General features: G+C 38.5%; 1 protein-coding gene and 1 long non-coding RNA gene across 2 annotated transcripts; one reads left to right on the forward strand and one right to left on the reverse strand.

The window, feature by feature from the left end:
• Nucleotides 1–8,408: 8,408 nt before the first annotated feature.
• On the forward strand, nucleotides 8,409–9,274 carry LOC114253471 (uncharacterized). The gene has a single exon (XM_028188357.2). The coding sequence runs from the start codon at nucleotides 8,464–8,466 to the stop codon at nucleotides 9,256–9,258; it is 795 nt and encodes a 264-aa protein (XP_028044158.2). The 5' UTR covers nucleotides 8,409–8,463; the 3' UTR covers nucleotides 9,259–9,274.
• A 4,678-nt stretch (nucleotides 9,275–13,952) lies between these two features.
• On the reverse strand, nucleotides 13,953–16,487 carry LOC149500285 (uncharacterized). The gene is made up of 4 exons (XR_016325104.1): nucleotides 16,376–16,487; nucleotides 16,128–16,199; nucleotides 15,551–15,671; nucleotides 13,953–15,459 (listed from the first exon to the last, which is right to left on the reverse strand). It is a non-coding gene; the product is annotated as an uncharacterized LOC149500285 (long non-coding RNA).
• Between the last annotated feature and the right edge of the window lie 222 nt (nucleotides 16,488–16,709).

A 16,709-nucleotide genomic window follows, 5' to 3' on the forward strand; every position in this document is an offset into this window, starting at 1 on the left:
GGAATTTTAACTTATAGATACCCAGTCGTGTCCTAAATTCAATCACTAAGTTCTCATTTAATGCATTGTACGACTTTTAATTTATTTGTGTACATGAAAACTTACTTGGTTAAATTGATAATTGCTGTTTTCTTAAAAAACTTCGAAAAAGGTTCTGTGTGCTTAGTGCGAGTTTTTTAACGTTCTCGTTAGCGTAAAAGTTAGCTCATATTTGTATGGAATGGGATCGTTTGCATCCGTTTGCCGCTAGAGGCGCTGTTCCAACTGCATACAAAATTGGGTTAACTTTTACGCTATCGAGAACGTTAAGAAACTCTCACTAAACACAATGATTTTGAATACAGTCCGAGATTGAAAGGATTCGAGGTGAGTCTTTGGTCACGATCATACCCCACCCACATGGTGAATAATCTCCATCGCTCGTGAACGTGCCAAGATAAACTGAGATGTGTCAAAAGGCGCCGAGAACAAGACTACCCCTTTTAGAGTAATATTTTTCTCTTTTATTTGTTCGCAACCCATAAGTTAGGTGTCTAACGTTCCCGCCTACGGGCGACGGACCGTCGAGGCGATCCGCCCGGTCCTCTCGGAATGGGTGAATCGCGACCGAGGACGTCTCACCTTCCGAGCGACACAGGTGCTCACGGGACACGGCTGTTTCGGTCGCTACCTGCACCTCGTCGCCCGGAGGGAGCCGACGCCGAAGTGCCACCACTGCAGTGGCTGCAACGAGGACACGGTGGAGCACACGCTCGCGTACTGCACCGCTTTCGCGGAGCAGCGCCGCGTCCTCGTTGCAAAAATAGGACCGGACTTGTCGCTTCCGACCATCGTGGCTGCGATGCTCGGCAGCGACGAGTCCTGGCAGGCGATGCTCGACTTCTGCGAGTCCACCATCTCGCAGAAGGAGGCGGCGGAACGGGAGAGGGAGAGCTCTTCTTCCCTCTCGGCGCCGTGCCGCCGCCGTCGAGCCGGGGTTCGGAGGAGGGCGTTTGTCCAGCTCCAGCCCCTATGAGGAGGCAGTCTCCTCCCAGTGATGGTCACGGGGCGACCTAAGGGGGTTGAGGCTGCGCCGCACGCTACCGTCACTCTAGCGCGCTGGCACCAGGAGGACGGGACAGCGCGTCGGCGGCTGCGGACTGCGATGCGGTCCGCATTTTCGTCGTCGCTGTCGTCGCCGAACATACTGTTGAAGAGCAACCCGGTCGGCGGTGTATCGCGTTCCGACCCGGCAGGCTGGTTCTGGCCCAGCGGGGTATCCCGGAACACCAGCGGCACCGCCCGGGCGGCCTGGTAGGGCCGCCGTACCGCGGAGACCGACGTCGTTGGTCGTCGACTATCGCCTCGACGACCCGTCGGTCGGGCGTCCTCGGGGTGGCGCCGCGTGTCTGGTTGTAGTGTTGACCGCGGGAACCCCCCTACTCTGAACGGGTTCTGACCCCGGACGGAGATCGGACGTCGGGTGTAAGAGTGCAGGGGAGTCGTTTAGTGGGTGGGCCCTAAAATCCTTGGGCCCGCGATCTGCTCTCAACACCTGCAGATCGTTGAGTCTCACATACCCCGCGCGCCCCCTAGGCGCGGGGACCTCGTAGGAGGTTCGGCCCCCGGCCCGAGAAAAAAAAAAAAAAAAAAAAAAAAAAGGTGTCTAACGTTATTACCAGTTTGAACACGAAGTAGGAACATTCAAAACAACATTTAAACATAATTAAAAAAAAACAGAGCATAAGTTTTAGACCAAATTTTTAATTTACACCATAGTTAATATTTTCGTGGACGTCCTGATGTATTGGTACACGTTTATTTACGGTATTGACGGTATGGTAGCTAATACTTATAAAAGCGCCATCTCGTCGACAGCAGTAGAACTAATTTCCAAAGAGGCAAAATTAATGTTTTCCCTAGTTTTGATAAATACTAACAGATGGCAGCAGGAAATTCTTCAAAGCTTACTTTCAAATAATAATTAATTAATGGTGATATTTATTTTATGTTGTCAAAAATATTGTGTTGATGAAGCTATAATGTCACAATAAATAATGAAAAGCTATAATGTCACAATAAATGATAAAAATCCACTTCAAAATACTTTAAAATACTGGCAAAACAAAGTTCAGTATTATAATAATATAATTTGAATTAAACGTTGAAAAAATGTGGACGGTCAGTGAAATTAATCAAATTATATGTAGTGATCAAACTGATTTGAAAACCGTGAGAAATCTCATAAAACTATTAGCGGTGCATAGAATGCCGTGATCCCGCATACTTTAATGATAACGTCTCTTAATTAGTTAATTGACATCAAGTTGATTTAATCACATAATTCGTTAACGCGGCCCTTTTGGTTGACACATCCTTGTTTTGGTTGCGCGGAAGTGACCTACCTAACGTAATATTGTCGTGTTAATATTCGGATTAATGCAGAGTGAGTCGGATAACTCTGCCGATTTCGTGCTCGATTACAAATATTATAAAATCAAAATTATTATCTTTTTACGGTTAACTATCACGTTTTTTATGTCACTGTAGGTACTAATATTTCCGATTTTTATCCTACCTATTCTAGTAACCTCGAGGGGTTATTCTAGATTCGCCGAATTAGTAAGTCAGCTCACGGGGCTCTAACCTGTTGACGTTGCTAACACGAACCCTAGCAAGAGCCGTGCTTCGCAGAATCTACCACCGGATCGGAAACGCGACCCACTGAGAAGATCCGGCGAGAAGCTCGGTGGGCTGTGTCTGTGGGTTAATTTACTCGCCGAACCCTTCGTCGCAAGCGACTGGTTCGACGAAAACGATGACCGGAGCTTGGGATACCTAAAAGCCCCTTTAGTAGATCGGGAGGATCCGAGATGACGTGTTTTGGGCAATATCTCTCACTTAAAGGCACTAAAGACATAGGTACCAGTCCACAACGCATACTAAATACACACAGACCACAAATACTAAATATCTTTGACACAGTTCAGACTACAACCGGGAATTGAAACCGGATCGCGGAATACCTACAGAAGTCGGGATCGCTTACCACTCCACCAAAGAAGCGTAAGTAACTATAAACACAATACCGAACATTCCTTGCCATACCTATATAGCAGTGGGAAGCGATTGATATCTGTACATAAGCACTCATAAAAGACTGATACTTACTGTTTTTTAATATAACTCCGTTTACTTGCTTTCTAAGCGAAACGTAAACAATGATTTAGTTGCGTGATCTTCCTTAATATGTTGATCATGAGACTTATCTTAATTGTTTTATTCAAAAAAGAAACTTGAATTGTGCACAAACATAGCTAACTCGATCCATAAGTTTAGTTATTTCAAAACAGTTTTTAATCTATACCTATATTAATACGTGAAGCAAAAACTTTGTATCCCTTTTTACGAAAATTGCGCGGACGGAGGAGTATGAAATTTTCCACACTAATAGAGAATATAGAGAAGAAGTGCAGAATGCTAATATATTTTGAATAATGCATAAAAGATACATTAAATCAATAAAGAAAACATTACACACACTACATATCATGGATTTGACGCACACACGCATGCATACTATTTATTGTCAAACTTTTGTTCTTGGCGTCTGCTGTCAAATTGAGAAGAGATTAAATATTGTTTTCTTTGTTAATATTTTTTATAGTGTAGCCTTGGCGAAATTTGTGATTATAGAAGTATAAAATACAATCATAATAACTGACAATTCCAATTAATTATAGTCGAATTTCGACTACTGCGGGACCTCTAGTATAATTAAAAATACTTTTGCGGCTTAAACTCGCGTTTCTTTCTGTCATTACATTATTATTTCTGATCTTTCGTCTTTAATACCTTTTTTTTTTATCGCCCTTGTAGGCAGACGAGCATACGGCCCACCTGATGGTGGGTGGTTACCGTCGCCCATGGACTTCAGCAATGCCAGGGACAGAGCCAAGCCGCTGCCTACCGCTTAATACTCTCCACAAGCCTCATTTGAAGAAGGACATGTCATAGCGCTCGGGAAACACGCACACTTATTCATAAGAATCTATGAATAATTATCCGTATGTGCGAAACCTTACTAAGTGATTAATCATAATTAGCAACCGTAAAACTGTCTAGAAAATTATCGAGATTCGATTCAAAAATATAATATTTTATGACGTAATATCTATACTAATATTATAAAGCTGAAGAGTTTGCTTGTTTGAACACGCTAATCTCAGGAACTACTGGTCCGATTTGAAAAATTCTTTCAGTGTTAGATACCCCATTTATTGAGAAAAGCTATAGGCTATATAACATCATGCTAAGACTAATACAAGCGGAGCCCCAATAAAGAATGTTTCAAAATTTTCGGGATTTTATTCCCTTTTGAGAGCTACCGCTGCCTGCGCTGCAGAAACGGTTAAAGTTTCGCTAAAATAATGTATGACAGTATTATTCCCCTTTAAAAGATCTAAAAAAAAGTCCGGAACAGCATATGTCTATATATTAAGGTTGGCTCACTATAACGTTTTTTATGCTAACTAAATTTGTTCTAAAATAAAGCATTATTTGTGAACTATTCCACGCGGACGAAATCGCGGGCAAGGTCTATACAACAGAGCAAGTGAACTTATTGAGATGCAAGTTCGAATTCTCCAGCGTTTTAAAATAATCGCTCTCTGCTCATCTCGGGTTTCAACTCTAACGAAGCTTGTTACATATTTTTCGAAATGAATTACACGAATTTGATGACTCTCACTAATACAGTATTCATGAGTCAATCAGAACGACTCAGAAAGGATAAAAACAACAACTTGTGCAAGAGCTAGCATTGCGTTTCTGTTTGCGAGTGTTTTTTGTTATCTTAATAAATATCGTTACAGTGTAGGCTATGTGTATCCGATAAAGCAGTGTTGTACTAAAAGCATCAAAACAAACATGGAAATTATCTAGGGCTCAATCGATCAATCAATCTCGGTGATTGGTACGGTATTGGACACGGTATCTTTTTAAGCATTGCTGGTAATATTTGAGTCGACATTTTTACTGGTGGTAGGACCTCTTGTGAGTCCGCCGGGTAGGTACCACTACCCCGCCTATTTCTGCCGTGAAGCAGTAATGCGTTTCGGTTTGAAGGGTGGGGCAGCCGTTGTAACTATACTTGAGACCTTAGACCTTATATCTCAAGGTGGGAGGCGCATTTACGTTGTAGATGTCTATGGGCTCCAGTAACCACTTAACACCAGGTGGGCTGTAAGCTCGTCCACCCATCTAAGCAATAAAAAAATTAAAAAATCGGACAAAAGGTGATGCCACCACGGGAGGGATTTAGATTAGAATTCTTATTTTGGAGGTGCTGATTCAGTTTGAATCACTGAGCCGAAAGAATAAATAGGTCCTTAAATTCCTTAGGGAGGTCAAAGAAAACGGAATACTTTGTAACCCTATACTTTCCGACCGTTATGAAATTGTATCGTTTGAAACAATTTGTTCGAGGGTCACTCGTCTAAGCCACTCTCGCTGTTAGTCTCATCCGGTTACATTACAACTATATCAATTTTCGTACAATACTTTTGTCTGTGTATTTTGAAAATGTGACCTATTTAAATTTAACTGGCATTGCTGAAGTCCATGGGCAACGGTAACCACTCACCCGCAGGTGGGCCGTAAAATAAGCTATGTTTTATGTCTCATCCTAAAAACAATAATTCATGATTTTTTCTTCTAGCGGTAGCATTTTGAACAGTAACCTTTGTGACCAAAATTCGGTCAAATATTAAAAAACGAATTGCTCTGGACATATCGTTCGTATACTGAATAAATAGTTAATCACCATCAGGTGGGCCGTAAAAAAATCTACATTTTATGTCTCATCATAAAAACAATAATTATTGTTTTTTTTCTTGTAGTGGTAGCCTGGTAGGTAAGTAGCATTTTGAACATTATCTTTTGTGACCAAAATTCGACCATATATTAAACCAATTGCTCTGGACAAATCATTGGTATACTAGACAAATAGGCAAGTATAATGTTTAATATTATATTTAATTAATTTAATTAAGGTAAATTTTTGTAGTAGGTCAATAAAGATACGAATTTTTTTAAACAATACCCATCATCTGGAAGTCATGATTATAATTCATTTTATATAAACAATTTTGTTAAGAATGTGTATAATAAATCCAGCATACAAACAGAGCCACACAGCGCTTCTCTATACCGATGCATTATTCAATTAGGCTGATAACACTTAGTACGATGATCGCTAATAAAATTGTAATGTCTTGTTTCCGAGACGCGTGGGCCACTGAGATGGGATGCGCCCGGAGTCTCTACGGCTTATCGGGAACATTTCAATTGTAGCGTTTTAACTAGATCTCCTTCTGGGCTCGTTTACGATAATGAGAGAATAATATCCAAACGTAGCGGGAATAGCCTATTAAGCTTTTTTTTATTTATTGCTTATATGTTTAGACGAGCGCACAGCCCACCTGGTGTTAAGTGGTAACTGGAACCCATACATATCTACAACGTAAATGCCGCCACCCACCTTGAGATATTACTTCTAAGGTCTCAGTATAATTACCAGGCATTAGTTAGGTAAATAAAAAAGCAAACAATAGGCTTGCTATTTCTATAAGTGTTAATAAATATGAAACTTACATTATTTTTTTTTATTGCTTAGATGGATGGACGAGCTCACAGCCCACCTGGTGTGAAGTGGTTACCGAAGCCCATAGACATTTACGACGTAAATGCGCCAACCACCTTGAGATATAAGTTGTAAAGTCCCACAGTATAGTTACAACGGCTGCCCCGCCCTTCAAACCGAAACGCATTACTGCTTCACGGCAGAAATAGGCAGGGTAGTGGTACCTACTCGTGAGGACTCACAAGAGGTCCTACCACCAGTAGTTACGCAAATTATAATTTTGCGGGTTTCATTTACATTCGAGCTTATGTCTAGTTTTATAGGAAGTTGGGCGTCTTGTCAGTCCGTACGGCACTACCCTGTCTATTTCTGCCGCAAAACTGTAACGCGTCCTGGCTTGGAAAGTGGAACAACTGTTACAATGTAGGTATCTACTATTGAGACTTAGACTTCATACCTCAAGGTAAGTTATAACGTTCAGTATTCACTTGTTACCCCAGATGGGCCGTGAGTTAATTCAGGCGAATATGTTATAGCCAAAAAACCGGTATTTTGTCACTCATGATCATACTTAGATTCGTGCTTTTAAATTTGAACCCTTTCTAAACTCCGATGGAAGAGGATCTCTAAAAAACTAAAACATTGCATATTTACTCTCACAGTTTCTTCCAACAAAACAATAACGTTTTACAGAGATGTCAGGTTTGCGACAAATGCTAAGTAGGTAACTCGTAATACTAGTCAGTTTTATGTTCCGAGAAAATCTCAGATTAACGTCTCAGTACACATTCGTGCGACCTGCAGAAATTGGATGACACATATTTGTCGCAATTTGGAACTCGGCCTGACAACGTAACCCTTTAATGCTACAGAACTCAAACATTAACTGCTTTAATACTTTTTCTTTTGTCGTATTTTATAAGAGCGATTTTTTTTCCTACTTAAACTGATAGCCTTGAGAGGCTATTTCAGCGTAACCTTAACTAGTAGGTGAGCTCACGAGGCTCAAACCGGAGTGATGCTAATACTGACCCTAGCAAGAGCAGTACTTCGCAGAATTGCTCACGAGGCTCAAACCGGAGTGATGCTAATACTGACCCTAGCAAGAGCAGTACTTCGCAGAATTTACCACCGGATCGGAAACGCGACCCACTGAGAAGATCCGGCGAGAAACTCAGTGGGCTGTGTCTATGGGTTAATTCGCTCGTCGAGTCCTTCGTCGCAAGCGACGGGTTCGAATATATATTCTAAAATATATTAATATAATTCTAAAATATATTAATATAATATATATATTCTAAAATATTTATGTAAATCGATAGCAGATGTTGCATCCCGCATTTTTATGTGCTATTGTATCTGTTTAGCTAGTGTGCAGTGAAATAAACATCCATAAAGCTAAGACCACGATCGATACTAAGCTGTTTTTAACACGATTTTATTAGCTTATTTGTATGTTTGTTGTATGTAAATCGAATCGAATATTTATGAACTTTTAACCCTGAACTACAAGATTAATAACGTTTGTATAAATTAACGTAACATTCTAGCGATATATCTAATAACAAAACTCGCACCCTTAAAAATTAGTTAATTAATAGGGAAGTGGTCCCCTTAAACTAAATACGAAAAACCATTATTACACCCGCCCCACAGCCGAAACCAATTTGTCTAGTATTAAAACGAACGAAAATAATAACGTGACAAAGAGAGAGGATCCGTGTTCAGTACAACGGTTAAGTGTCGGAGTTTAATAAACTGTTTAATTAAGAGTGCTTTAGCGGCGCTGCGTTAAGTCAGGAGTCGGGGCGCAGTGTGAGACGCGCGCGCGCTTCGGCACCATGCTGACCCTCGCGCTCCTTCTCATCGCAGTCAGTGCCGCAAACTCGCGACCTTTCAACATCACCTACCTCATGGTCCCCGAGGTCGTGTGGCCGGGACAGGACGAAGTGGACATCGAGTGCCGCTACGACGCCAACTTCACGATCCTCAACTGGTTCAAAGGCTCCACTGAGTTCTTCAGGTACAAACCGGGCGCCGCGCCGAGTACTCGATCGTTTCCAATACTCGGAGTGGGACGGATTCAACTGGTAGCCTGTGGACCTACTGCGTGCAGACTGAAACTAGGTGGTCTCAGTGAGGAAGCCTCAGGATTGTATCGATGTGACATAGAAAGAGATGCTCCGCCTCATTTATTCGAGTCCCGCAAAGCGTATATGCAAGTTCACGGTCACGAACACAGGAAGCCACTGCTCGAAGGCTTGGCTGAGGAATACGCTGAAGGGGAACTGATACAAGCGTATTGTCGTGCCGCTCCCGACTCCGAAATACGATGGTACATAAACGGACATGAAATGGAAGACACAAGGGGCAAAGCGACCTTGAAAAAAAACAGTTCGAGATTCGATTTCATAGGTCTCCCTCCGGCTATGACGATGCAATGTGCTGAGTTCAGATACGGAAGGCTACTGGGCTCCAAAGAATTCAGTGCACGTTTGAAGGAAGTGGCTCATATCAAAAGGGAAGAGAGAGAGAAAGAAAAATCGAATGGAGTTAGTTTAAAAACTAGTAATTTACGATTTATAAGTGCTTTATTTATTTTAAACAGTTTACAAGTATTCTGGACTTTTCTATAGTTTACGGGTTTGTTGACCAGCATTATATTTAGACGCTATGTTTTTAGTGTTACGTCTTAAAGAAGCATTCCGCCACATTATCGTAAAGAAATATATATGTAATGGCTCATTACTTCTTTGTTCTAATTTCTATAAAGCAATCAGATTATAAATACCTCAAATGTTTTTATCTACATAAGTTAAGTACCTAAAAAGACCTATATTTAAATAAATACTATTTAATTTCAAAAAAGTCTTTTATTGTTTATACATCTTGCAACTGAGTGAAATGTTTCATTATGATATTCTTACCTTCTATTATTACGATAATTAGGTAGATAGTTTACGGTAATCCTTAACCCATAGACACAGCCTGAGTTTCTCGCCGGATCTTCTCAGAGGGTCGCGTTTCCGATCCGGTGGTAGATTCTGCGAAGCACTGCTCTTGCTAGGGCCAGTGTTAGCAACACTCCAGTTTGAGCCTCGCGAGCTCACCTACATGTTAGGGCGAAGCTGAAATAACCTCTCAAGGCTATCAGCATAGGTAGGGGAAAAAACAGTAAGCAGCGACTGGACTGTATCCCTAGCATTGCTGGTACGTAACGAAGACCTTTCAAAATTATTTTTATGTAAAACAACATTTATGTGCAAGCAATATGTTCCTCTACCTTAGAAGACAAATAAAAATCATTGACAAAACATATAAGTGTAGCTATGTTTTTTTTTCCATACCTAGTTGCTAGTTGCTCACGGACACAACCTGAGACAATTTGCTACCATTAGCCCTAGCAAAAGCAGCGCTTCGTTGAATCTACCACCGGAACAGAATCGCAACCTACTGAGAAGATCAGGCGAGAAACTCGGCGGGATGTGTCTATGGGCTAGGTTGCACGTCGAACTCTTCTTCGTATTCGATAAGTTTTCTAGAGATAAGACTAAATTAAACCTATTGTGTTAATCTGTAAAAAAAGAAACGATATTTACGACCATAGTGAAGTAGCTAGGCTGGTAGTGTGCCTGACATTATTGACTTCTACAAACGATTGTAACCACTCATTATCAGGTGGGCCGTATGTTCGAAAGCCTACAAATAAAAAAGCCCTAGACTAGAGCAGTATCTTTTTATTTCCGTTAAATATTCATTATGTAGTTTTCACATTTAAAAACAGCGGTTCTGGTGGTACTCTTGTGAGTCAGCACGGGTATGTACCGCCCCCTGCCTATTTCTGCCGTGAAGCAGTAATGCGTTTCGGTTTGAAGAGTGGGACAGCCGTTGTAACAGTACTGAGATCTTAGAACTCATATCTCAAGGTAGGTTTTTTTTATTGCCCTTGTAGACAGACGAGCATACGGCCCACCTGATGGTGAGTGGTTACCATCGCCCATGGACTTCAGCAATGCCAGGGGCAGAGCCAAGCCGCTGGCTACCGTGGCGGCATTTACGTTGTAGATATCTGTGAACTCCGGTCACCACTTAACTCTAGGTGAGCTGTGAGCTCGTCAACTATCTATGCAATAAAAAAAGATTAGGTAGTGAATAAACTAGTCTGCCTCTAGCATGGCAGTAAAACTTTTGCTTTGGCGTTGCATTTTTTCTTTAAAATGAAAGACTTATATTTTATAAATTCGCATAATTTCTGGGTAACGGACCAATTCTGGGCCCGCACACGTATTTACCAACATCCTTTAACTATTTCTGCTATAGTAGACTAGAAAAATGTGTTTCAAGAGTTTTGATGTTGTATTTCAAATTAGCGTCCTTTTCTTAGTCGGTAGTAAATGGCTGTACTTCCGCTTACTTGTTGGGGACCGTAAGCGAGGTATGCTGGGATTGAACTAACTAAAACCCCGGAACGCTCAAAAACCCACGTCCGAATCCCAGACGAGAAAGAACTCACCTCCCACCTGTATGAGGCAGACGAGGAAAAAATTTCGCGCGGGATGTACGTCTCCCCACCACCCTGCCCCTGGGAGAGTTAGCTTAACCAAGTTAGTCAGCGGCCCTCTGGGTCATCGAGCTATAAGATGCCTTCTTTGTCGCCGCCGCCACCTCATACCCCGGGATACCCCCAGACTCAGAACCAACGTGAATCAGGGAATTTGATCATCCGCAAACCGACTGCTCTTTCGTAAAACACATGTATAGCAGGTACCCGTCAAATTCTTGGGTCTCCTTCACTGGTGCCCAAATCGCCATACGACATCGAATTCTTTCTTTATCAAACAAAACTTTATCGAACATGAGGATGGGAATTCGTCATACGTGTACAGTATGACACTATTTGGAGGGAAGTCTTTATTTTTGGTCGAATTTAAATCATCAAGTCATCGCTTGATATATTGAGGCCGTATATGGAGTTAAGTTGATTGGGCTAACAAGGCTTCTCGAGAATTTATAGTGTCTCAAAACTCGTCCCCGATTTAAGTACTTAATGGCTGATAATGTCTATATGACATGAACGTTGCGGGTACTGCAATGCGACAGGCCTCAGAGGGTCAGAACCTATATTCAAAATAAAATGGATAATTTCGGGACCAAGCTAAAATTACAAATACGAACTATTTTTGACTGTGTCCTATTCACGCACAAACCACTAAACTGATTTAAAAGAAATTTCAAATACTTTGAATCCTGATAAAGAATATAGGTTACCTTTCATTCCGCTGGTTATCACATCTCCACCCACATATAAAATGTAGAGTAGGAGGCAAAGTTGTGGAAGGAAAGTAATTTTTTTTTTCTTTTTTCCTACCTATGCTGATAGCCTTGAGATGCTATTTAAGCTTCTCCTTGACGTGTAGGTGAGGTCACGGGGTTCAAACGGGAGTGTTGCTAGCACTGGCCCTGGCAAAAGCAGTGCTTCGCAGAATCTACCACCGGATCTGAAACGTGACCCACTGAGAAGATCCGGCGAGAAACTCAGTGGGCTGTGTCCATGGGCTAATGTACTCATCGAGCCCTTCGTCGCAAACGACTGGTTCGGCGAGGACGGTGGCCGGTGCTTGAGGTATCTAAAATCATCGTTTATGAATCGGGAGGATACCATTCCCGATCCTGCGGACAGAATGGAAAGCAATCGATGTCGCCAAAAAAACACGTCATTTCGGATAGTTAATTTTACAATTGGACAATTATTGGGCTAAGGAAGCAGAAATATAACAGATTTTGAATTTTTTTCAGGCCATTACAACGTCCACCTTGCCAATTGGTTGTATTTGTTCGTTCTAATTTAAATATTTAGCTGAGTTTCTTTTTAAACCAGGATTTTTTTAAAACGAATTGTACTAGATTTTGACTACTACTTTCAAATTCAGTATTTTATCTACAACCACGCCATCTTACATCGCATGAAGTAAGATGTCGTTATATATTGCATTGTACTAGATACATTAAAACGAAATGCTAATTACAAAAAAAATCGTCGTTAATGTTGTGCAATATAATATCATAATAATCTAAAATATTTTTTAAGTATTCACTATTGTTAATGTCATTGTGTTGTGCAATGTTGCGATTTGCTAGTTGGCCGCTGCGTTGATTCATTCACATTACATTTTGTTTCTTAATCTTACCCAATAAAAAGACAGCAGTGTTGACAGTTCAGAGATATTTCTACCCAATTCGTTACTTTCAAAATCCTTTTAGATATACAATTTTAAATTTTAATAACTGATTATTAATTTTTCTAGCCATTGAGTAAGATTTTATTTGTAATTGATGTAAACAGACAATGTTGCCATTAAACTTATTTAAATGAATTGCATATTTTTTAAATGGGTTCATTATACACCTACGCCCTACCACCTATAATTTTACTAATATATTAGTTTTTTCATAATGTTCTTTTATTGTGAAAATTTTAGAAACTTAGAAGACAAAAGAGTAAATCTCACACCCATGAGGTTAGTATTTAGGGTTATTAATGGTCAGTAATAATGCCAGAGGCATAGTATAATAGCCGTTGTGGAATATTCTGTATTCTTTTTTCGACTTTTTAGAAACTTCCTTTTAGAAAAATATTCCATATTGTACTGGAGAAAATGTCTGATAGACCTAATTTATGAGTACCTAAATTTGAAGCTAACATAATCAGATTGCTAGACCAGGCGACAGAAATCTTATTTAAAAGCTTAATAAATTTTACGACTTGTTGAACCCATTGAATCCTAAAAAAACAAACGGTTTTCGTTGACCGGTAGGCCTAATCTCAAATCAAAATTATATGATTTATTATAACATAACCGATGTGCCAGTCTCGAAAAACAATAAAGAACCTATAATGTCGATTTTAGCAGCTTTTTATTTTGGGAATTGGCCACACCAAACAAAGATGGCGTTATAAAATCTGTTGTCCGTAAAGTGACAGCTGCAGCGCATTGCGTAAAGTCAAGTGTGCATCATAGATTATACACTTAATATATTTGAGATAGATGCGCAACTCTCATTTTTATTTTTGCTTTAGTTAGAGCCCAGGACAGCAGGCGTCGCTGCTGTCGATTATTAATCTCCCTACCCCCCACCAGGTGGCTTTTTTAGTAATTTTAATATTTTTTATAATTAACTCTCTTTATGAAAAAATCTTATCGTTTAGAATCGCTGAAATTCCCGGTAGTACTTATGAAATATTAAAGAACGTTTGATTGTGTTCAGCATTCTAATCGATAAGACCTTTTCATACAGAGAGAAAACAGTTTTTTTAAATAAAAAGCTGTAATTCTCTGTAAGCTATTTAATTTCCCTATATTACAAACAATTTACTGTTAAAAGATAGTATGAACGTACAATTGTATAAAATTTCGAATAACAATAACTCCTCTAGATTAATCCTACTAGAGTACTTATTAACATTAAATCGAAAGTTATCTAAAAGTTAATTAAGTCTAGATAATCAAATCATTCAATGTCACTTAAGTCATTTGTGCGAAATATAAACATGTCAGCTTTCCATTACAAACATAATAGACAATTTGAATTAAATTTAATAAATTTGTTTCTTAACTATAGCAGTTCTTGCTTAAAGTTGATCGTGACAGATCATGACCTTGTATGAAAATATTACATCTATAAACACTACCTATGCTTCGTCATACAATAATTGTCATTTATACTAGCATTGTAGAGATAATACACACACTAAAGTGAATACTAAATTATTCTTAGCATTCTTATAAACATTTAGAAATTTAAGAAACGATTAACCCACAATCATGTTCATAACATGTGACATTTTGTTCTGCACAAACGTTTTATTACATGATTTGAAAAACAAAAAATGTTTAAAAAATGTAATGATGATTTAAAGTACTCTTAAATATTGATAGTTTGTACTTAATGACGCTTATAGTAATCTTAGACATGATTACATTAGTTATACTTTTATTCCCTATCTAAATTATTTCTATTCTGACGTTTCTGATGCTTTAGCTTTGGTAATACTAGATGAAACAAACAGCAGATTGAAAGAAAATCATCTTAAAGTTAATTACATTCATTACAAACCATTAGTTTACATTTTGTTAAAAAAGAAACTGGTGTTCGTTACATGCAAATGAATTATAAACATACACATGCAAACATAAAATGTAAATTTATCTTTTAATCCAAATTAAATGTACACTAATATTACATCTAAATAATAGAAAGGGTTTCGAAAATTTTTATTGCACTCAACAGCAGACGAGCACGCAACCCGGCCCGTGATAAGTGGTCACCAGTGCTTATAAACTTCAGCAGTGCCATAGGGGTTGCTGTCTATCACTTAAGTTTTAATAAATTATTAATATACTCAGTCACAAGCATATTGATTTCACATAATGAAAATGTAAGAAACATAATCATGTTTGGGCATTTTCATTTATATCTGCTCATACAGAAAACACAACTTAGCAAATATATTCCACAGTAAATCTAAATAATTGCAAATAATGCTTTTAAAGACCGTTGACTTTTGATCATTAATTAAAATCATCTTCTCGTAGAATTTACAAAAGGTTATTTACAAAAATTTATATCAGTATTTTCATATATTACTAACTTACTAATTACAACTATTCAAACGTAATACTATAACTATAAGAACTAAACAACCTATTTTAAAACAAAATTGGCATCAATTTAGTTCTTATGAACTATTTCAATTATTAATTTATCAATTATAAACATATTTAAAAAAAATTAAGATCCCTTGAGAGTTCACATTCCTTGCTGAATCAGTTTCTCTTCTGAAACGGAGAAACAAAGTATCTTAAGTATGTAACAAATATTGAAAAAATACGACCATGAAAAATTTAGTGTTAATGTAATCTTACTTACAAATTAATATATTACATAACACGTTCTGGTTCAAATATAGTGCATCAATATTCTCATGTTTCAGACATTTTAGTGCTCCTTATAATTTTTCCATAAAATTTTGTCATTATCAAACCTTTGTCTACAAAAATAAAAACATTATTTTATATTAGGTAGAAGGATGAACGTGGTCACAGGCCACTTGGTGTAACTTAGTTATCAAACACCAGGAAACAAAACGTGAATGCCATCATCTAACTTTGGATGTGAGATCAATTGTGCTGTATTTTATTTAAACAGGAAAGCATGACTGATTGATCATTCCAAAAAACTAGTTCGGGCCCACTTGACAATAAGCATATAATACGCTGAGTTGCAAAACATAAATACTTCCACCCACTCGAGACAATTTTATTATCTGAGGTGTGTGTGTGATAGTACGAGACTTAATACCGACTGTTTTGATCAAAACTTAACATATATGATAGCTAGGCAGCAGAAATAGGAAGGACCATTAGTTGGTGCTAATTCATTTAATTATATTATGAATAATAATTATGTTAGCAAATAATATACCGGGAAAATAGTGTCAACTCACCGTTATCAAGGCATCCGAAATAGCATTTCATTTTCGATCTTCGAGGCATGCTGATTTTTAATAATAAACATTCTGTAAGAAATGAAAATAGTTACACAGGCTTACGAAACGCTAACGAAGAAAAAAGTATTGGAGCCAAGTTATGTCTAAAGAGAATTCAAAACAGAGTTTCTCAATGTCTAATCGTCTAATATTCTCATAAAGCTAAAAGTTGCTCTAAATTAATACTACAACGTAAAATAACTCACACCAAGACCAAAAAAAAACGATTTAAAAAATTAAATCGTTACGACATTTTGAAAACTTTTTTTTTTTTTTTGAGATTGTTTTACGGCCCTGGAATTTTGAAAACTTCAAAGCAGTGTTTCCACTTACGTTTTTTTTAACACATTTTACCCTAGTTTCTTTTGAATTTACCCTAAAATTTCCTAGACAACTTTCATAAATCCTTTATATGAGTCGACTATTATCAAAGCCGGCAATCTGACTTTTGGACAATGATTGGTAAATCAGAAAAACGAATTATTGACTTTATATTCCATTGGCAGTCACAAAACTCTTCGGAACGACATCTTAGATAAA

The sequence above is a fragment of the Bombyx mandarina genome, chromosome 22, assembly GCF_030267445.1.
Source record: "Bombyx mandarina strain Sakado chromosome 22, ASM3026744v2".
NCBI classification, from domain to species: Eukaryota; Metazoa; Arthropoda; class Insecta; order Lepidoptera; family Bombycidae; genus Bombyx; species Bombyx mandarina.